Below are 17,330 nucleotides of genomic sequence, written 5' to 3'. Positions count from 1 at the left end.
TTTGCTGCTGTCTCCAAGTGGTATCACTTTACGGGGAACCTGTGTCATAGTAATGCAAAAACCGGAAGCGGAAGAAGTCTTGCAATTGATAGGGTATCTGCGCTGCTAAACTGGTGATTTCAAGCCTGTATGCACGAGGAAGGATGAATTCTTTCCAGAGAGTCTCTCTCATCTACTGGTAGCCTCCTACTTCGCCTATCCTTGGGTGCCCTTGAACCCACTTGAGACCCTTTAAAAGCACTTCGACGAGTACCGTGGCCGGATATAAGAATGACGTGGGTAGGCCAAACAAATCCGGGGTGAGAATAAATGTCTTGATGCACGCCACGTTCTGGCATGCTGCCTTGTGCAGGGTCTGCTTGTCCAAGAAGTCTGAGCACATGGTGCCTTCGTGATGCGACTCATCTCCCATAAATGTAGAGCCAAGCGGAGTTTTGCTGACCGCCATGAGACCCGAGGCAGTATGTATTGGAAGGGGTACTGTTGATCCTTTTACTGAGTGGGCTATTGACTTCCTCGGCATACATCGTATGGAGAAAAGGCCGGTGAACGGTGAAGCGGCCGAATTTGCTTTTGGCAGTGCCGGATCAATCACTTCCCTCTTGGCGTTTGAAATGTCAGTCGCCCTCTTCAGGCATCATCGTCGTCGACCTCCTCCATCATGACCTTCCTGGGTCCAGACGGCTCTGTCTCCTCTGTAGCGGTAGTCGTTTTCAAGTAGCCCTCTCGCTCCAGTCTGTCTGCCTCCTCGGGCTCTATCAAGCCACCTTGTCCCTTGCCCTTGTCCAGTTTCATCCTAACCGCAGTTGGTACAAATGCTGCCACTGCCTCCTTTTGCAAGTTGCGCACCATAGGTTTGGCCTCGTACACGGTCTTGGCTTCCGGTGCTGGGGTTGACGTCTTCTTTTCCTTCTCGTCTGATTTTTCGTTCTCGTTTCTCTCGGCCTGCTCGGCTTGCCTGCGAGCGCGTCTCTTCGCGTACCACTTGTCCAGCACTTCCTTCGGTATCGGCGGTGGCGTGTCGCGAGGCATCGGGATGCGCTTCACTTCATCGGGTACGTCCTCATCGCTCGTCAACTCATCGTCATTTCGTCTGCGCTTTCCTAGCACGCCTCCTGAGGAATCGCCATCGCGGTGGTAGCCTCGGCCGAATGACGGAGCCTTGTCGCCGAGTGCCTCACGCGCCTTCTTCACGGCGCGTAGCTCCTTCTCGAGTCCATCCAAAACCTGCTCTTCATGTCGTGAGAGTTTGCCGCCTCCTGTTGTAATTGCTTTCAAGTCATCAATCTGCTTTTGGATTCGTTCGGGATTGCGGCGCGCGAGCTTTTCGTTTCGTTGTGATTGTATTGAAGCCTTTCCTGGATGCAAAAGTCAGTGACCGTCTGGATATAACTGTATGCGCGCGAAATTGATCCCCACGTACCCTTCTTGATTGCCTTGGCCTTGTCAGCTTTGCGCTGGGCTTGCACCGGGTTGTAGTTGCGCTCCTTGGGCATGGTTGTGGTTCTGTCGTGTGAAACAAGGTTGATGATGTGCAGTAGACGGGTTGGCGTTGACGTCGAAAGCTTCCGTCTTCGCCAAGACCGATAAGGAGCTACGGAACCTTATCGTCTATCTTATCGCGCCTAATGAGGCGTCCAATCAACAGGGGCCCGATAGTTGCCCCTGCAACATTGTTGACTTAGGACCCCGCAACGCCCAATAACACTATTGCTTTGTTCCCGCTGCCCCCCTAAAACATTCTGGTGTCCACCCAGCGATCGACTGTGCAGTGGTCACTCTCTCTTGGGCAGATCTTGGGCCGACTCCATCCATCACCCTGGACTCCGACCCAACATCAACCCCACGGCGGAGAAGATAACAACACACTCCTCGCTTGCCAGCATCCTCTATCGCGAGTCGGAGTCCTGAACTTTATCTGTACCTTGCAGCGGTATCGACCATCCCTCCCATCTTCTCTTAAACGACCCCTCCTCACGGGTTGATCACTCTTATTTACTCCCTTTAACCGCCCTCCCCCAATCGCATTTACGAGCATCGTCAACGCCGCCACAATGTCGGGCTTCATGTCCAATTTCCTCCCTGGAGGAGCAAAGGATGCTTCTGCCAGGCCCGAGACGCCCACCAGAAACAGCTTCATCAACCCCGCCAGCACGCCTCAAGGGAGCCCAAGCAAACGGACTGTCCCTCCTGGCGCCAACGAGCTTCCCGATGCATTCGACAGCGCACTCAAGTTGAACACCCCCGTCCTCGAAAGACCCAGGCTTGAGCGCCCGCTGAGCGTCATCAATACCCCGCAGTCACCAGGAAAGGGCAACTTGAGTGAGGCGAGCCCCAATGTCGAAGATAGCGTGCTGCACAAGGGCGTCGCATCTACGGGCAGCCCTTTGAAGAAGTCAAACGGCCAGGAAAACACTCCTCCGATCACGCGTCTGGGAGGCACCGATTCACCGTACCAGCAAAGTCACGCTGCCATCTCTCGGCACGAGCTATACCAAACCAAGGAGAAGCCATTGACGCCCAGAAACAAGTTCAACACCCAAAAACCGCTTACTCCCGAGGAGCTCGAGATCCTGCAACGCCCAAACGTTCGCAGATTGGTCAATGTCACCCAGCTCTGTATGTCCTCTCCCATAGGTTCTAGTGATGCTTGCTAACCCACGATAGACTTCCTCGACTACTACTTCGACTTGTTGACCTACGTTGGCTCCAGACAGAACCGATTGGTGGCATTCAACTCCGAGATTCCTCCCCCGCCCGAAACCGATGAGGCAGCATACAAGCAGATGTGGTCCAAGTACGCGGGCCGAGAGCGCGCCAATCTGCGAAAGAGGCGTGTCAGGCTTCGCCAGGGTGATTTCCAGATCCTTACCCAGGTAGGCCAGGGAGGCTACGGCCAGGTGTTCTTAGCTCAGAAGAAGGATACTCGTGAAGTGTGCGCTTTGAAAGTGATGAGCAAGAAGTTGCTGTTCAAGTTGGATGAGGTTCGTCATGTCTTGACGGAGCGTGACATTCTCACCACCGCCAAGAGTGAATGGCTTGTTCGACTGCTTTACTCTTTCCAAGATGATAGGAGCATTTATCTTGCCATGGAGTACGTGCCTGGTGGCGATTTCCGCACTCTGCTCAACAACACTGGAGTCTTGAGCAATCGCCATGCCCGCTTCTACATCGCAGAGATGTTCTGCTCTGTTGATGCCCTCCATCAGCTCGGCTACATCCACAGAGATCTGAAGCCTGAGAACTTCCTCGTCGACTCTACAGGTCACGTCAAGCTCACCGACTTCGGCCTGGCTGCCGGCTTCCTTGCTCCTGCGAAGATCGAGTCCATGCGAATCCGCCTTGAGAAGGCTTCCGAGACCTCAGTGCCATTTGGCAAGCCAATGGATCAGCGAAGTGTCGCCGAGCGACGAGAGGGATACCAAACGATGCGCGCAAAGGACACCAACTACGCCAAGTCCATTGTGGGCTCGCCTGACTACATGGCGCCTGAAGTGCTCCGAGGTGACGAGTACGATTACACTGTGGACTACTGGAGTTTGGGATGTATGCTTTTCGAGGCCTTGACCGGTTTCCCACCCTTCGCCGGATCTACTCCTGATGAGACTTGGAGAAACTTGAAGCATTGGAGGGAGGTGCTCAAGCGACCTGTTTGGGAGGATCCCAATTATTTCCTCAGCAACCGCACATGGAACTTTATCACGACGTAAGTGACCCACAATGCCACTGTTTCTAAAGGTTTCTAACCCCAGCTTAGTTGCATCAACTCTCGGTCCAAGCGATTCTCCAACATCAAGGAAATCTTTACTCACCAATACTTCGCCGAGGTTGACTGGGAGCAGCTGCGAACGACTAAGGCGCCTTTCGTACCCGAGCTGGACTCCGAGACTGATGCTGGTTACTTCGATGATTTCACCAACGAGGCCGATATGGCCAAGTACAAGGAGGTGCATGATAAGCAGCAGGCGTTGGAGAGCATGGCGGACCGTGATGACGAAATGGGCAAGAGCCTCTTTGTCGGCTTCACCTTCCGACACCGCAAGACCACGGAGGAGGGAAGTCCGCGCAAGCCTCTTCCGTTCAACAACAACAACGACGATGCCTTCGGCACAATGCTGTAGAGCCAACCAATGTGGCGAATGGCACGGTACCACGCGCGATATGAGGCGCAGTGTCGAGCGAAGTATCGAACGCAAGCTCAGTGGTATGCGCAGACGCGGGCGCGATATCAAGCTCCGCGTCCACGGTGGAACGCTCAGGGGCCCTCGGTGACTCTGAGAGGTCTTCGCTGAACCTGAATTTGGCGAGCGCCTGTGATGATGATGATGAGGTAGACGTCATGGGATTAGAAAGCAGGTTGAGGCGGTGTTGGGAGGCAACGGACTTCTTGTATGAGTTTGGACAGCTGCAAGCTGCACTGCGGCAACGGCTTGTTTGAGACGAAATATCGGGCTCTTTTCTTTTTTTAACGTTGGAGTTTGCAGAAGGACAGGATCGGGACGACAGGCCTGCTGCATGGCATTAAGCAGGGACTTTTTTCTTGGGTCGGGAATAATTACAAGGGATGGAAAACGGCGTTGCAGACAGCCGACATCCGATATCATGTTGTACTAGAGACGATACACACACGCAGAAAATTGGCCTTATTACTTCGGATCGGTGAGGTATCCCCCGACGTCCCCGATGTAAGTCGATCTTCCGCGTCATCCGTTGAGGCTGGCGCAAGACACCGTGAGAGTTCCTGCCTTAGTGTAAGCCGAAGTGAGCACCAAATGCCAGCCTCGCCTCTCGGCGCGACGGCAGCTAGCCAACGATCTGCTGCCAAATCTGACTGGCGGCTGGGCTTTCGTAGTGGAGGTGGACACGATCAGCCCGAACCGAGCAGCAGCATAAGCACATATTCTGAAACATGGTCGTTTACACACACACACAAGACTTCAGTCGGGCTGTCGGTGGTCACCATCTCGGCGCCTGGACAAGACTGTGGCTCGCCCTTGTGGAAGCAGTGGGATCGCGGTTACGACGGCAGTCTTGCGCCGCAGACGCAGACGCAGAAGCAGGCGCAGGCGCAAGAAGCAGTAGGCAAATGGCAAAGCAACTGACCAATTCGGACGAATCGGCACAACGACGTCAGTCTGCCTCTACCTCGAGACTGGATGAGAATTTGGGGCTAATGCGACACAAGCTTAAGAGACAGAAGAAAAGAAGGATTTGACCGCTCTCCGGGGGACCGAGCCAACATGCTTGCTTCAAAGATGGTGGTTGGTTGGTCGTTCGTTTCCTAGAGACTAAGGCCGGCTCTTGACCGACACTAGGGGCCGCTTTGTCCGGTGTTCCCCAATCCTCATCCCGGACACTAACACAACAACCTACCTACCTCCATCAAACCTCAGCAAACCTGTGCGAACCCACCATCCCCCGGCCGAGCAAAACCGCCGATGAGCCAGTGAGGAGCCGTCCGAATGCTGCAGTGGCTTGCTTACTACAAGCAGCCATGTGCGTTGGGGAAGCATCGCGCTTTCTCCTGTGACACCGCGCCCGGTGGTGAGCGCCAAGCCTGCCATGCAAGAGAGGGCCGCGCGGTGTTGGGCCAGCCCTTCCGCCCTCTCTCTCTGCGTGTGTCCCATCTAGTCATCCTGCGTAGTGCGCCGATGGAAGGGTGAGCTTGGAACACTTTCAGCGGGATTGGATGTATGCGCGGATGCGGCTGCGGAGGATTGCCGTTGAAGGGGGAAGGGGGAGAGGGAACCAGCTGCGTGGTAGGATCTGCGGAAGTCCAAAGACGTCCACGCGGTGTCCGTGACCGGTAACACCACAGGGACGAAGGGGGGTGAGTAGGTATCGATGTCATTGCTTTCCCCCCCTTCTCTATGGGTATTCGACTTCTCGGGACCGAAAATAGTGTACGCACAACGGCTGCACGACGAGTGGATCAGCGAAGGGGGCGGAGGAGGCGGCGGCGTGCGCCAGAGGAGAGACACAGAGAGCCTTGCCGTTTTGACAGAGGGTGAAACTTTTGATATAAAGGTCTTGTTCGATCTTCGGTCATCCTGTGTTTGGTCTTGTTTTGAACCATCATCTCGGGACGCATCCTTTCGTCGCAACATTCAGTCACCTTTTCTTCCTTCCTATTCAGTAAGCCAAGGAGCAATAACCAAAAGTCAAAGAGTTTATTTGCTGCAAAGCATCTCTCGAATCACGAAAAACATACAAAACCCATTCCAACAATCTTCAAAAATACAGTCAAGATGAAGGCTTCCATCGTCGCCGCTGCCCTCGCCCAGAGCGCCGTCACCATCGCTGCCCCCGGACCCGGAGGCTGGGGCGGCTCCAACGAGAGCAACTTTGGCGGTTACGGAGTTGGAGGCGGCTGGGGCGCCGGTGGCTTCGGAGGATTCGGCGGATCTCCTGCCGCTATTTGCGCCGTAAGTCTTTTCCCGTCAATTCCTCTTCTGTCCCGTCTGTTGTATCAAGAGATGTGGTGGTCGGTGTGCAAAGAGCGGATGAACAGCACCCGGGCCATCTGCTCCCACATGTTATCCCATCTTCGATAAACTCTAACTCAACCGTACAATTGACTGACACGAACCTCCAATAGGCTTCTTGCTTCGCTTCCCACTGGCAAACCGCTACCCCCACTCCCGCTGCCTTCTGCACGGAGAACTCTGATCTGAAGTCTTGCGTCAGCTCCGCCTGCGCTACCCAGACCGCTGCCCTCTCTGCCTGGTCTTCCGTCTCCTCGTCCGCTTGCCACGCCTTCACCGACTGTGCTACCAAGAGCACCTTCACCTACACCGGCGGCTGGTGGGGTCCCGCCACCAAGACTGGCGATGCCGCCGCCGTTACCATGACCGGATGCCCCGTTGACGGTTGGTGGGCTCAGGGTGGTGCCTGGGGCGGTATGGGCCCTGGCTGGGCTTGTAAGTCACTCCCGCTCATCGTTACTTTCCATATTAAGACTAACACTCCATTCAGACAAGACTCACACCGACACCGTCACCAGGACCTTCAGCCAGGGTGGTCGTGTCATCACCACCGTTGGCCCCCAGACCGTCGCCCAGGCCGTCTCCGGCAGCAGCACGCTCATGACGACCTTCACCGGCGCCTTCGCCGCCCAGGAGACTGGCTCTACCAACGCCGCTGCTGGTATTGACCGTAGCGTCAAGGTCGCCGGTGCCTGCCTCGGTGCCGCCGTCGCCGTCGTCGGTCTGTTGTAAGAAGCCTCACCGCCAGCAACGCCAAGCTGAACACAGCTTCTCTGTATACCTTACCCATCCTCTTTCTCCCTCTTTTTGGCATGGACGCATGATAAGAATTGGGAACTGGGGTACATGATAAAAATGTCTCGGAGCAAATAAGGGATCCGGCTTTTGGGGGATTAGGTTCATATCTTTTACTTTCTACTTCATTCCTTTGTAATGACCCGGAGTTGGCTTGGGGCATGGCGGAAATTAATAAGGCTGGATACCTTGTGTAACGATTAGTTGATGAAGGTTCTCCATGGACGGAGACGACGACAGTCCTTACACTACCATTAGAATAGTCACGGCCGGATACGATGATGGAACAGAGATGTTTCTACTTAAGCTGCGAGATTCTTATGTGAACTGTGATATGTGAAGATTAGAATGATGCTTATGAGGTTTTCAAAGAGCGACTTTTTGCCTTTATAAGCGCGCCATCTCTACTCTCGTTTCACCATTGGAATGTGCCAAGCGATATATTACGGGCAGTTCGAATTTGGATTGAATCTAACATGGTATTGAATGTTTCGGTTGCAAGTAGGACATTAATAGAACCCCTACCTCTTGTAGACATACTCTGACACTATTATGGCCGGGGACCAGTAACAACCAATAGGTACTCTGAGAAAGATACTCGGAGTGATTTCGAGCGATTTCACGCCATGGTCCATGGTCGAATCTGGCGTCCACCACCCCCTGGCGTTTGTTTGGGATGGTAGGTTGAACAACAAGTATTAGTCGATGAGAAAAGTTCCAAGCTAAATGTGCCATACAAAGGCATTAGTTAACAAGACAAGAGCTTCAGAGGGGACAATGATGCTGTTAGAAATTCATCTCATGCCAAAAGGTCCTGGCATGTCAATGTTGAATATGCACCCGAAGTTGGGGGCCTCCAACGCCCGCCTTCAGTAATTACTCGGACGTCATGTCTGCGGAGAAAATGATCGACAACAATGTCTTTTTGTCATCATCAGAAGTATTACACGTCTACCCTAAGTACGGAACATAGCAGTGAATAGTGCAAAGGGGGTTTAATACTCCTAAACATCAGTTTCTCACAATGTCTCAACTGACTTGTCTTCTACAGTCGCGACGCATTTGATCTATTCGCCACTTTGCGCTGAAGTGATCTTCGGACCTCGATGGGCGATTGAACATGACTTGGGTCATTTACTCTTTCCATGATCCGTTTTCCCACTGCTAGTCTAGTTGTCTGTCCCTGACTGATATCGATAGTCTTTCCACGCAAAATGAAGGGTTGGATGACAAGGCTTGGACAGCAAGCTCTTCTTGTTCTTGAACATGAGTGACCAAGAAATGCAGCCATGTTGGCTATGCCCCAGCAAAGCTTTCGTCACGAACATGTTGCCCAAATACCACTGGCCGATGCACATGGGGACATTATGGGGGTTGTCTACGTAAGTTCAGACATGATCACACACCACTCCAAGCCGTCTGTCATTACCAGAGCCGCATCCAAGTAGGCGTGTGCGTCAGGCCAAGGTCTTGCAGACAAAAGCCGCCGCGCTCAAACAGCCTTTCAATGTCGAATATGGCCGGTGTTAGTTAGCCTATATACCAACACATAGCAAACCCCCCACCACAAATCCGAACCGTGTCTTCCTTTCTCGTATAGGCCGGCATATCGTCGCTTCGTTTGCGGTTTTCGTCGTTCGACATAGATGGGCCATATCAGGGTGGGAACCCAGCCAGAGTTAGTCCATGACACAGAACATTCGTCGACGAAGTGCCACGACTAGACTTCTTCCTCCTCGTTTTCGTCGGTCTTTTCTTCGAATCGAATATCGCATGGGAAAGAAGTTCGCCCATCCCACACCCGCCAGAACCGCCGGCTGTGTGCCGAGGCGTGGAAGACACTCGGTCCCGATGACACAAAGATGCGCCGTTGAGGCTGACGTCGCACCTGGAGACGTTGGGGTGCAACATGGGACAGCAAAAGTGCCCTTCGTCACACGAACCCAATGTCGTCGATAACCTGAGCTTCTCGTAGCCCAACTATCCTCAAGCGCTGAACTGGGTAGGTCCGTAGACTTATAGAGCTTGCCGCGGAAAGGGCTCGGAACGGAAGTTCCGACCATGTCTCGCGCAGCTTAGCCCGAGCAGCCCTCGGTGGGATGACGATGCTTTGTCTCGACAACCGGGATGTGTCTCGTGTAGCTCATAAGCCTGTGCTGCCCTGACGTCTTCCCTCCCTATACATTCTCATCATCACCGTATGAAGCATCGGCCTGGGTTCTCGTCGCTCGGTTATCGTTCATCGTTTCGGAAGTTATATGGCATGGCATTGGGTGTTTCCGAAGAGCCGCATCTTTCGAGAGGGTTCACAAGTACAAAGTAGCTCGCGCATCGGCCAAGACCGGGAGTGAACGACCATATCACCGGGCAAAGAAAGAAGGGACGAACTCGACGACTCAGATTCCAACAGGACGGTGGTATCTTTATCTAGAAGGTACCATTCCGACTGGCGGCATCGAATTCCGGGGAAAGTCTGGAGAAAGGGGGGAATCGTAGATAACGGGCCCCCTCGTTCCCGCCCAGACCGCCCATCTTCTAGATAAGAAGGTCGTCTTTTGAAACAAACACACGCACAAATCCCACGCGACGGGCAGCAAAGATAAAGAGCCGTGACCTGCAGTATAGGGCCAACCTGCATGTCCGCATCGCAGCAGCGCGCAGAGATTTTCGAGGCAGGTCGTTGCTACAGGCCTTACGGCTGAACCCTCCTTGCAGGAAATGGTCGACAAACGACAAGGGTGTCACGAGAGCAGCTGCCACAGGCGGCATGGCACAGATAAGAGGAGGCAGCGAGAGTTGCTGCAGGTGTTCCAGGTACATGGGATGATAGCAACGCAAAATACAACAACGCTCGAATCAGTGATTTCCTGGTGCCTCTCCTGACCTTGTGGTGTGCGTTCACCGGCCGATAGGGCAGGTCCGAGGGAAAGATAGAGAGAGATAGCACCGATACCGACAGGGACACGATTGCGCACGGGAGCCGATCTCTGGCGGCATCGCATTGCTAATTTGCTGGAAAAATGGTGCAAAGAATGAGCTGCCCTATTCGAGCAAGTCGTTGGCTCAGCCTTCGTCTTGGGAGAATCGGCAAAGATAAGAGCAGCTTATAAGTCAAGCCGTCTTCCCTTTCTCTCCAGACGTGTGAGGTAGCGGACCATTCGACGACGATTTCGACAATTTCAATATGCTCGACACAATTTTGTGTCGACAACCGGTGCTAGGATGACCTCGGAGGTTTCGACGATGCAACACTTTCCAGACAGCTTTTCTTGGACACCTGACTGGTAATATTTCCCGAGACATCGGCATATGTCACGAGACCACTGCCGTCCTTCTTCCCGAGAGCGACCCGGGAAGCGTCATGGTGGATGGGCTCGTGGCTACAACAGATGGAGGACATGACTTCACCCGGCCATAGCGAACTGGTGATGTGGTGTTGATCATCCAACCACCCGCCATGGCAAAGGCGTTGAGTGGCATGCTGGCATGCTCCCTGCCTGGGCAGGCGCAGCCAGAGTGAACACAGAATTGATCCGGACCCCCACGCGGGGCAAGTTCATGCCTGACCACAGTTGAGGGTTTCACGGCGGAAGCACCCCTTTTCAGGTGTGATCGACCACGTACGCCCTCGCTTTGCGTTGCTCCGAAAACCATGGTGGTTTATATCCGACGTTGGATCAGCGGCCGTTTTGCACGTCGGCCGACCTCGCCCCGACGGACCCTGAATAACGGTGACATCGTCGGTAGGACAAGAGGTGGATATATGAAAGGCTCATGGGCCAGGGCACGAAATAACCCGCAAAAGCATCACAGGCGGTTGTCGGCCGAAAACCGCGAGCCTTTGAGCCTTTTAGATGACCATTCAGCAGCATTTGGTTGGTTTCTTGGATCAGCGACGACGCCGGAGGGCACACGACAAAGTCCCGCAGCTGGATGACGGTGGGGGGCACGCAATTTGACCGAGATTGCCGGGCCCTAAAATATCCAGGTGGGGTGGAACTCGATAAGAGACACCGGTCCAAGCCAATGGGCGGCGGTTGACTTGTTCTCGTCTGAAACGACCAAGTCTGCACTCTCGATTGGGAGGTATTCGTGCAGGTAGCCAGGGAAGCAAGTCATGGACCACTTGTCATCCTAGCGCAGCGACTCATGCCGATTCTCCAGGATGGCCGATGTTCTTTGACGAACAACGGTGGCGTTGCCGGGGACTTGAAGCCCACTCCCGACTCACCGCCATCCACAATAAACTCGCGAAGTATACGCCGCCAGTGTCAATGGAGGGGTACCGGCCCAGCTCCGACATCTACTCGAGAAGGCTGACAAGGCTCGATGGCTCTGGATTCGTACTTGCATACAAGCGCTTGCTGGTGAGTCTGCGGTTTTTTTCAAACCCGCCAGTTTCACTGCGATACCGGCCAGATGCAGAAGCATTCCAGCAGGGGCGCACTCTCAGCTTCCGTATCTGTCCTCAGTTGAGCGGCAGGATGCACTTCTACCGACTCTCTTCAACAACAACAACAACAACAACAAGGTGTTGTTGGTGTCGCATATGGCGAGTAGGCAGAAAAGGCAACGGCAGATGTAGAACTCAACAACATTCATCTGGTATCCGACAGCGTAATGCCTGCCATGCGGCTGCCATGCACTGTTGTCGTGTCGTAGCCGTGGGGCCCCAAGCCGACATAACTCATTGAAGCTGTTCATGCACATCATCAACCTCCAAATCCCCATCGGTAGAAACGGGCGCTGGTGTAATGAGACCATCACACAGACACCGGGAACGTTCTAGACCACGACGTCAGCCATAGCACCGTTGACATGTCGAATGCTTCGATCGAGGGCTCCATGCTACTCCAAATGGATCACATGTGATGCTGGCTCCCGTCGTAGTTACATGCTGTGCAGTACAGAGTAGATTGAGATTAGCGGTGGACAAAGCTCACTGGGCCCTTCGAAACCATGCCAGGACCAACAAGGCTCTGGATGTCAAGAAGTGTTTCCGGAAGGGTGCTCTGGCTCCGTAAGCCATCTAGGACTCTGGTGAAGCCCGACGCTGGGCATGTCTTGCAGTCTCCGATCATGGAGGTCGGGAGGCGTCTTTCGTTCCGCTCCATTTTCGTCGGACCCTGGACACTCCAAAAACGTGCGGTAGGTCGGCCGCAGCGGCTGGACGTGCACGCATGGAACGGGGTCTCCATCCAGATGTCGATAATTCACGCTGCAGCCGGGGCACCGGGACTCGGGAAGAGGAGTAGATTCATCTTAGCCTCCGGTTCATAATCCGTGATACCCTGTTGCAGCGTCGATGTTCTGTTCGTGAGCTCTCTCAGTCGGCAGCCTGAAGGCCTAGGTAGTTCCACTGTGATGCGAGTTGAACCGAGTCCAGAATAGTCTGCGCAGTCGGATGCAAAAGCCCTGTGCGCCGCTGCCGCAGTCGTGGATCGGTCCATAGGAGACGGGGCCGAATTGCGCACCCTGCGTCAAGAGCCAGGGTCCCTGACTGGTTCAGTCCGGCTGGGGTGTCTTCAACTCGACAGCGGACAAACAGAATTTCGTCATGAGTTTGCTTGATCGCAGTATCGCGAAGTTGGAGGCTGTAAAAATGGACATTCGTTTCTGGTGAAACAATTCCACACATGATGCAACTTGCATCGCAGAGGAGTGCATGTACCGAGAGCTGTGAGTTGCAAGTCCGAGTTGATGCGAGCCTACCACGGAGCTTGATGCCCGGCGGGATCAATTTGACAAGGCCCCTCGATGTCGCTGGCGGCTGACGTCTCTCTCATCCTTGACGTGTTAGCGTCATACTCGGTAGGCATTGAAGCCTTTGGATGGGACCTGGCTCGCTGCCGAGGTCGATGCGAAATGGAGATCCATCCGACTAGTCCAGCAGTTGCGAGATGCCTGTACATCAACAACAAGACAGACAGGGTAGCAGCAGGTGAAGAGCTCTGTGTCACAATCCATGAACGTAAGCAGGCGCTGTGGCTCCTGGAGGTGACATGTCCCATTGTTGGTTGGCGTGTGTTCCGGCTTACCGAATTAAGAGAGTCTGAGGTTGGGAAAGCGACCGAAGCGCAGAAATCAGGTCCTACACCGACCGCAAAGTCGTTGTGTGTTGAGTTTATTTTGGTTCGGCAAGACCCAGCAACTTGAGTCGTAACACGACAATTCTCCGATGGCCACCCTTGTCGCAAAACGCCCGCCAGGCGAAAGCTGAAGGCCAGGAAGATGCCCGTTTAAGGACCCTCTGCCACGAGGAAACGAGTGAGTGCTGGCTGCCAGTGGCTGGCCCGCCCTGTCTGCCCTGTGAAGGGAGTCATGGGTGCCTCTAAAATGACTCGCAATTGGAGAAAAGGACCGGTTGGACCGTGATTTTTGGTGATTTATTCAGAATTGACTTGACGGTGGCAGGGATGAACCAAATAACGTGCGGAGCAACCTTTAATACAGTCGTTACCCCTGAAAATGCATACAATCGGGGCATCACTTCGATATACACTTTAACGCATATATCTATTTTCTGGATCACCCACGAATTTTATCGCTACTATAGTCAATATAGTAAAATAAATTATTCTAAAAATGCACACATAAAATACAGAGTTTAACGATTATAATAATATAAAAAAATCCTTAATTAATATCTATTTACTATATTTTTCTTACTTCTAAAACAGTTTCACTTTAAAACTATATAATATAAATAGCTCTTACTACTAAATATAATCTCTATTTTTAGTAAAATAGAAAAAGTTATTAATATAGCTAATAGCTTCTATTATACTAATTATAACTAGAGGATTCTAATTAGTAGTATTATTATCCTCTTTATTAATCTCCTTATTATCTACTAAAAATAGAGGTACTTAATAGTTATAATTATAAAAAATATAAGCTATAACTTCATTAAGTATAATAAGCTCTCTAAGAATAATATTCTTATTAAAAAGATCTAAAAAGTCCTTTAAAACTTTAGAACTTTAAGATAATATTACTACTTACTAAAAAAGAGTAAAAAGATTATTAATATAAACTATATATAACTTACTAAATATCTTATTATTATTAAAAAAAGTTAATCTCTTCTAATAGTTTTAAATTATATATAAATTAAGTAAATAATAAAAAGCTACTAATACTTAATATAAAGTATATTAAAGATCTATAAGCTTTATAAAATTATTACTAAATAACTTAAAGAGTATTTTTACTATCTAAGTGAGAAAGCTATATTTATAGTAGCTCTTAAAGGTATTAATAATACCTTAATCTATTAACTAGAAGTATAAAGTTATATTTAGTAGTAAAAACTTAATCTAAATACTTAAAAGTAGTAAGTTAAATTTAGTAGTAGTAATATAAGTAGAGAAGTTATTTATAAGGAGTAAGACTTATTAACTTAGCTTCTTAACTTTTATATAGTAATAGAATATAATTAACTAATCTTTTATAATTATAATTATAAATTAAGCTTATTTATTATACCTCTATATAATATTAATACCCTTAAAGTTAAAGCTATAAAGTATATATAATATCTTATTTTTCCTAACTACTTAGATCTAAAGAGGGTTATCTTTTATAGTATTAATAATAAAGCTGAGGGAAATTTAAGATTTATCCCTCTTAACCTTAAGCTAAAATATAATAGTTTAACTAGAAGTAGGTATATAACGCTAATAAAAACTAATCTTATCTATATTATATATATTATTTAGTAAATACTACTTTATAATAATTTAGATCTTTTAGATCTTCTATAATAAACTTACTAAGAGATCTATTAATATTACTTCACTATAGAAGAGCTAGCTTTTAATATAATATCTCTTCTTAAATAAGGCTAGCTACTTATAGCTAAAGCTAAATAAGTTACTAATATTAACCTTATAGTTTCTAGCTTTAAGAACTATTAACTAAATTAAATATACCTTCTTTTATAGTAAATTAAGAGATATTATATATCTTTTCACCTTAAACTTAACTTACTAGCTATAGAGGATAGCTTTAAGTACTAGCTATTAAGTAGTTACTTTACGCTATACCTTAAGAGTAAATAGAGTATTAGTAATAAGTTTTTACTACTTCTTACTAAGTAAGTAAGAGATATTTAGCTATATTAATCTAATATTAAAAGCTTTAAAGGTATATATAATAATCTCCCTCTATAAAGAGTAAACTAAGTAATTATTTACTTACTTATATAAAGCTAAGTAGTTTTATACGCTTAGTTTAGCTATTAAAAAAGCTAAAAAAGTAATACTAAAAGAGGTAGTAATAAAGATAAGTTAGGCGTAGTAATATAAGATTAGCCCCTTTTAGTATAAAAATCTAGGATTTTTTATCCCTATTACTACCCCTACTTAGCTCTATAGTTTAACTTAAACCCCCTATAATACCCCCTTAAAAAGGATAAATCTAAGAGACTATATATAGTATATAGATATACGTTTTTTCGTATTCTGACTATATAAAATAAAGCGGGCAGCTTATACGTATGCATTTTGGGGTGAATATTCCGTTTGAGGGCCATGCATTTTCAGGGGTAACGACTGTACTCGTCATTCCACGATTCAAGGTCGTACTGTAGAAATCGACGAGAGCTTGGAAGTTGAATGCTTGGGTCGCGGAGATGCTCCGGACGGCTTTTAGACGGACAGAATAGCGGCGGCCGTGTTCGAGACGAACCGCGGAAAGTTGTTTGTGTCTGAGGCAGGGTGCCTCATCCGAGCGAGATCCAATGTCGTGTTTGGTTGGAAGTGGAGATGCTCCGTAGTGATGGAGTTGGTAGGCAGGTAGAAAGCTCGATATCGATATCGATATCGTGGGAAGTGTACTGGTGGCCAAGGGAAAATAGCGGGAAATGCGTCTGGATGACAGGATAGCTTTCGGTAAAAGAGACAAGGAAGGCCGTGGAGGGGAAGCAGGTTTCGGATGAAGTGAGTATCTGCGGCAGGTTGCTGGAGTAAACAGTCCCGTCTCGTTGGTGGAGGAGGAGGAGTAGGGGAGCGAAGTGAGGCGCTGGAGAGGAGAAACGGGGCCGCCGCACTGGAGACTGGAGACTGGAGAAGAGCATCGCTGTGTGAGTGAATGGAGTTCGAGTCTGGAGAATGCCGCGAAGGAGCGCCGAGACCCACTGCCGGTGATGTTCATGCCCATCGTTGCAGAGGGAAAAAGAGGGTCACAAACTGACCGGTGTTGCTGTTGTTGTTGGTGGTGGTGGTGGTGGCAGTGGAGGAACTTGCCCCGACGACCTCACCGTCGATAACTAGGTAGGTGTACTCTGTATCCGTACCTAGTATCATGTCAGGTCGCCGTCGATGTGTCGATGTCGATGGCAATGGCGATGGCGATGGGCTGGCCAGCTTGAGCAGGGCCGTTACTTCCTCCGTGGTGCCTGCCCGTTCCCGTTCCTGCCCGCGCGCGCCCGGCTGCGCTGCCCTGCTCCTGCCTGCTGCTGCTGCCGCTGCCCTGCTCTTTCCCTTCCATTTGTCGCCGCGTCCGTCGCTGCCATTTGTGGTTGTCGTGTGGGGGTCTCCAACATGGCTTCCCTGTCACTTCCCTGTGCTCTTTCCTGCAAGTGCTCAACTTCCCCTGCCTGTTCGGTCTCGGGTACCTGCCCGTTACATGTGCATCCACCCCATTTCGCGGTATTCCATACCTGCCTGGCGGGAACATCTCTAACTCGCCCAACGGCTGTCAACTCACCTTCCAGCCGGGCCTCTTTGCAACGCTGGCTGCACTCTTCTGCAGACCTCTGGTGAGTCTGCAGGCTTGGTTGCTGCATCTCGTTCCGTCTGCTGCATGCTGACGCTTTCCCTCGTCCCTTAATGCCGGCCGAGTCTCGCGAGCTGCATCAACCTGCATCCGATTGCCATCGATGCTCCGTCACAGCACAGCGCACCAGAGCACAACAAACCACAACACACAGCACAGCTTCGAAGCTTGAGCTTCGAGGCACCTTCCTCCAGCCTTCAGAACAGGAGTCCTCGGTGTTCTTCCGTCGCTTCTTGACGCAGCTTTGCACCTGCCAGCCTGCCTTCTTCT

General features: G+C 50.5%; 3 protein-coding genes across 3 annotated transcripts; 2 read left to right on the top strand and 1 right to left on the bottom strand.

The window, feature by feature from the left end:
- Nucleotides 1-630: 630 nt before the first annotated feature.
- On the bottom strand, nucleotides 631-1,496 carry saf1 (the record flags this gene model as incomplete). Its single annotated transcript, XM_036644033.1, has 2 exons — nucleotides 631-1,358; nucleotides 1,424-1,496. 2 exons carry the CDS (start codon nucleotides 1,494-1,496, stop codon nucleotides 631-633), a joined length of 801 nt encoding a protein of 266 aa, XP_036490165.1.
- A 558-nt stretch (nucleotides 1,497-2,054) lies between these two features.
- On the top strand, nucleotides 2,055-4,121 carry sid2 (Serine/threonine-protein kinase sid2; the record flags this gene model as incomplete). The annotated part of the gene is made up of 3 exons (XM_036644032.1): nucleotides 2,055-2,619; nucleotides 2,668-3,706; nucleotides 3,758-4,121. 3 exons carry the CDS (start codon nucleotides 2,055-2,057, stop codon nucleotides 4,119-4,121), a joined length of 1,968 nt encoding a protein of 655 aa, XP_036490164.1.
- A 2,127-nt stretch (nucleotides 4,122-6,248) lies between these two features.
- On the top strand, nucleotides 6,249-7,217 carry CGCS363_v012182 (uncharacterized protein; the record flags this gene model as incomplete). The annotated part of the gene is made up of 3 exons (XM_036644031.1): nucleotides 6,249-6,425; nucleotides 6,599-6,920; nucleotides 6,976-7,217. 3 exons carry the CDS (start codon nucleotides 6,249-6,251, stop codon nucleotides 7,215-7,217), a joined length of 741 nt encoding a protein of 246 aa, XP_036490163.1.
- Between the last annotated feature and the right edge of the window lie 10,113 nt (nucleotides 7,218-17,330).

This window comes from Colletotrichum siamense, assembly GCF_013390195.1.
Source record: "Colletotrichum siamense strain Cg363 chromosome Unknown KSG_Cg363_contig08, whole genome shotgun sequence".
NCBI classification, from domain to species: Eukaryota; Fungi; Ascomycota; class Sordariomycetes; order Glomerellales; family Glomerellaceae; genus Colletotrichum; species Colletotrichum siamense.
The sequence above is the reverse complement of the archived record's forward strand: the minus strand, read 5'-3'. Positions and strand labels throughout refer to the sequence as shown.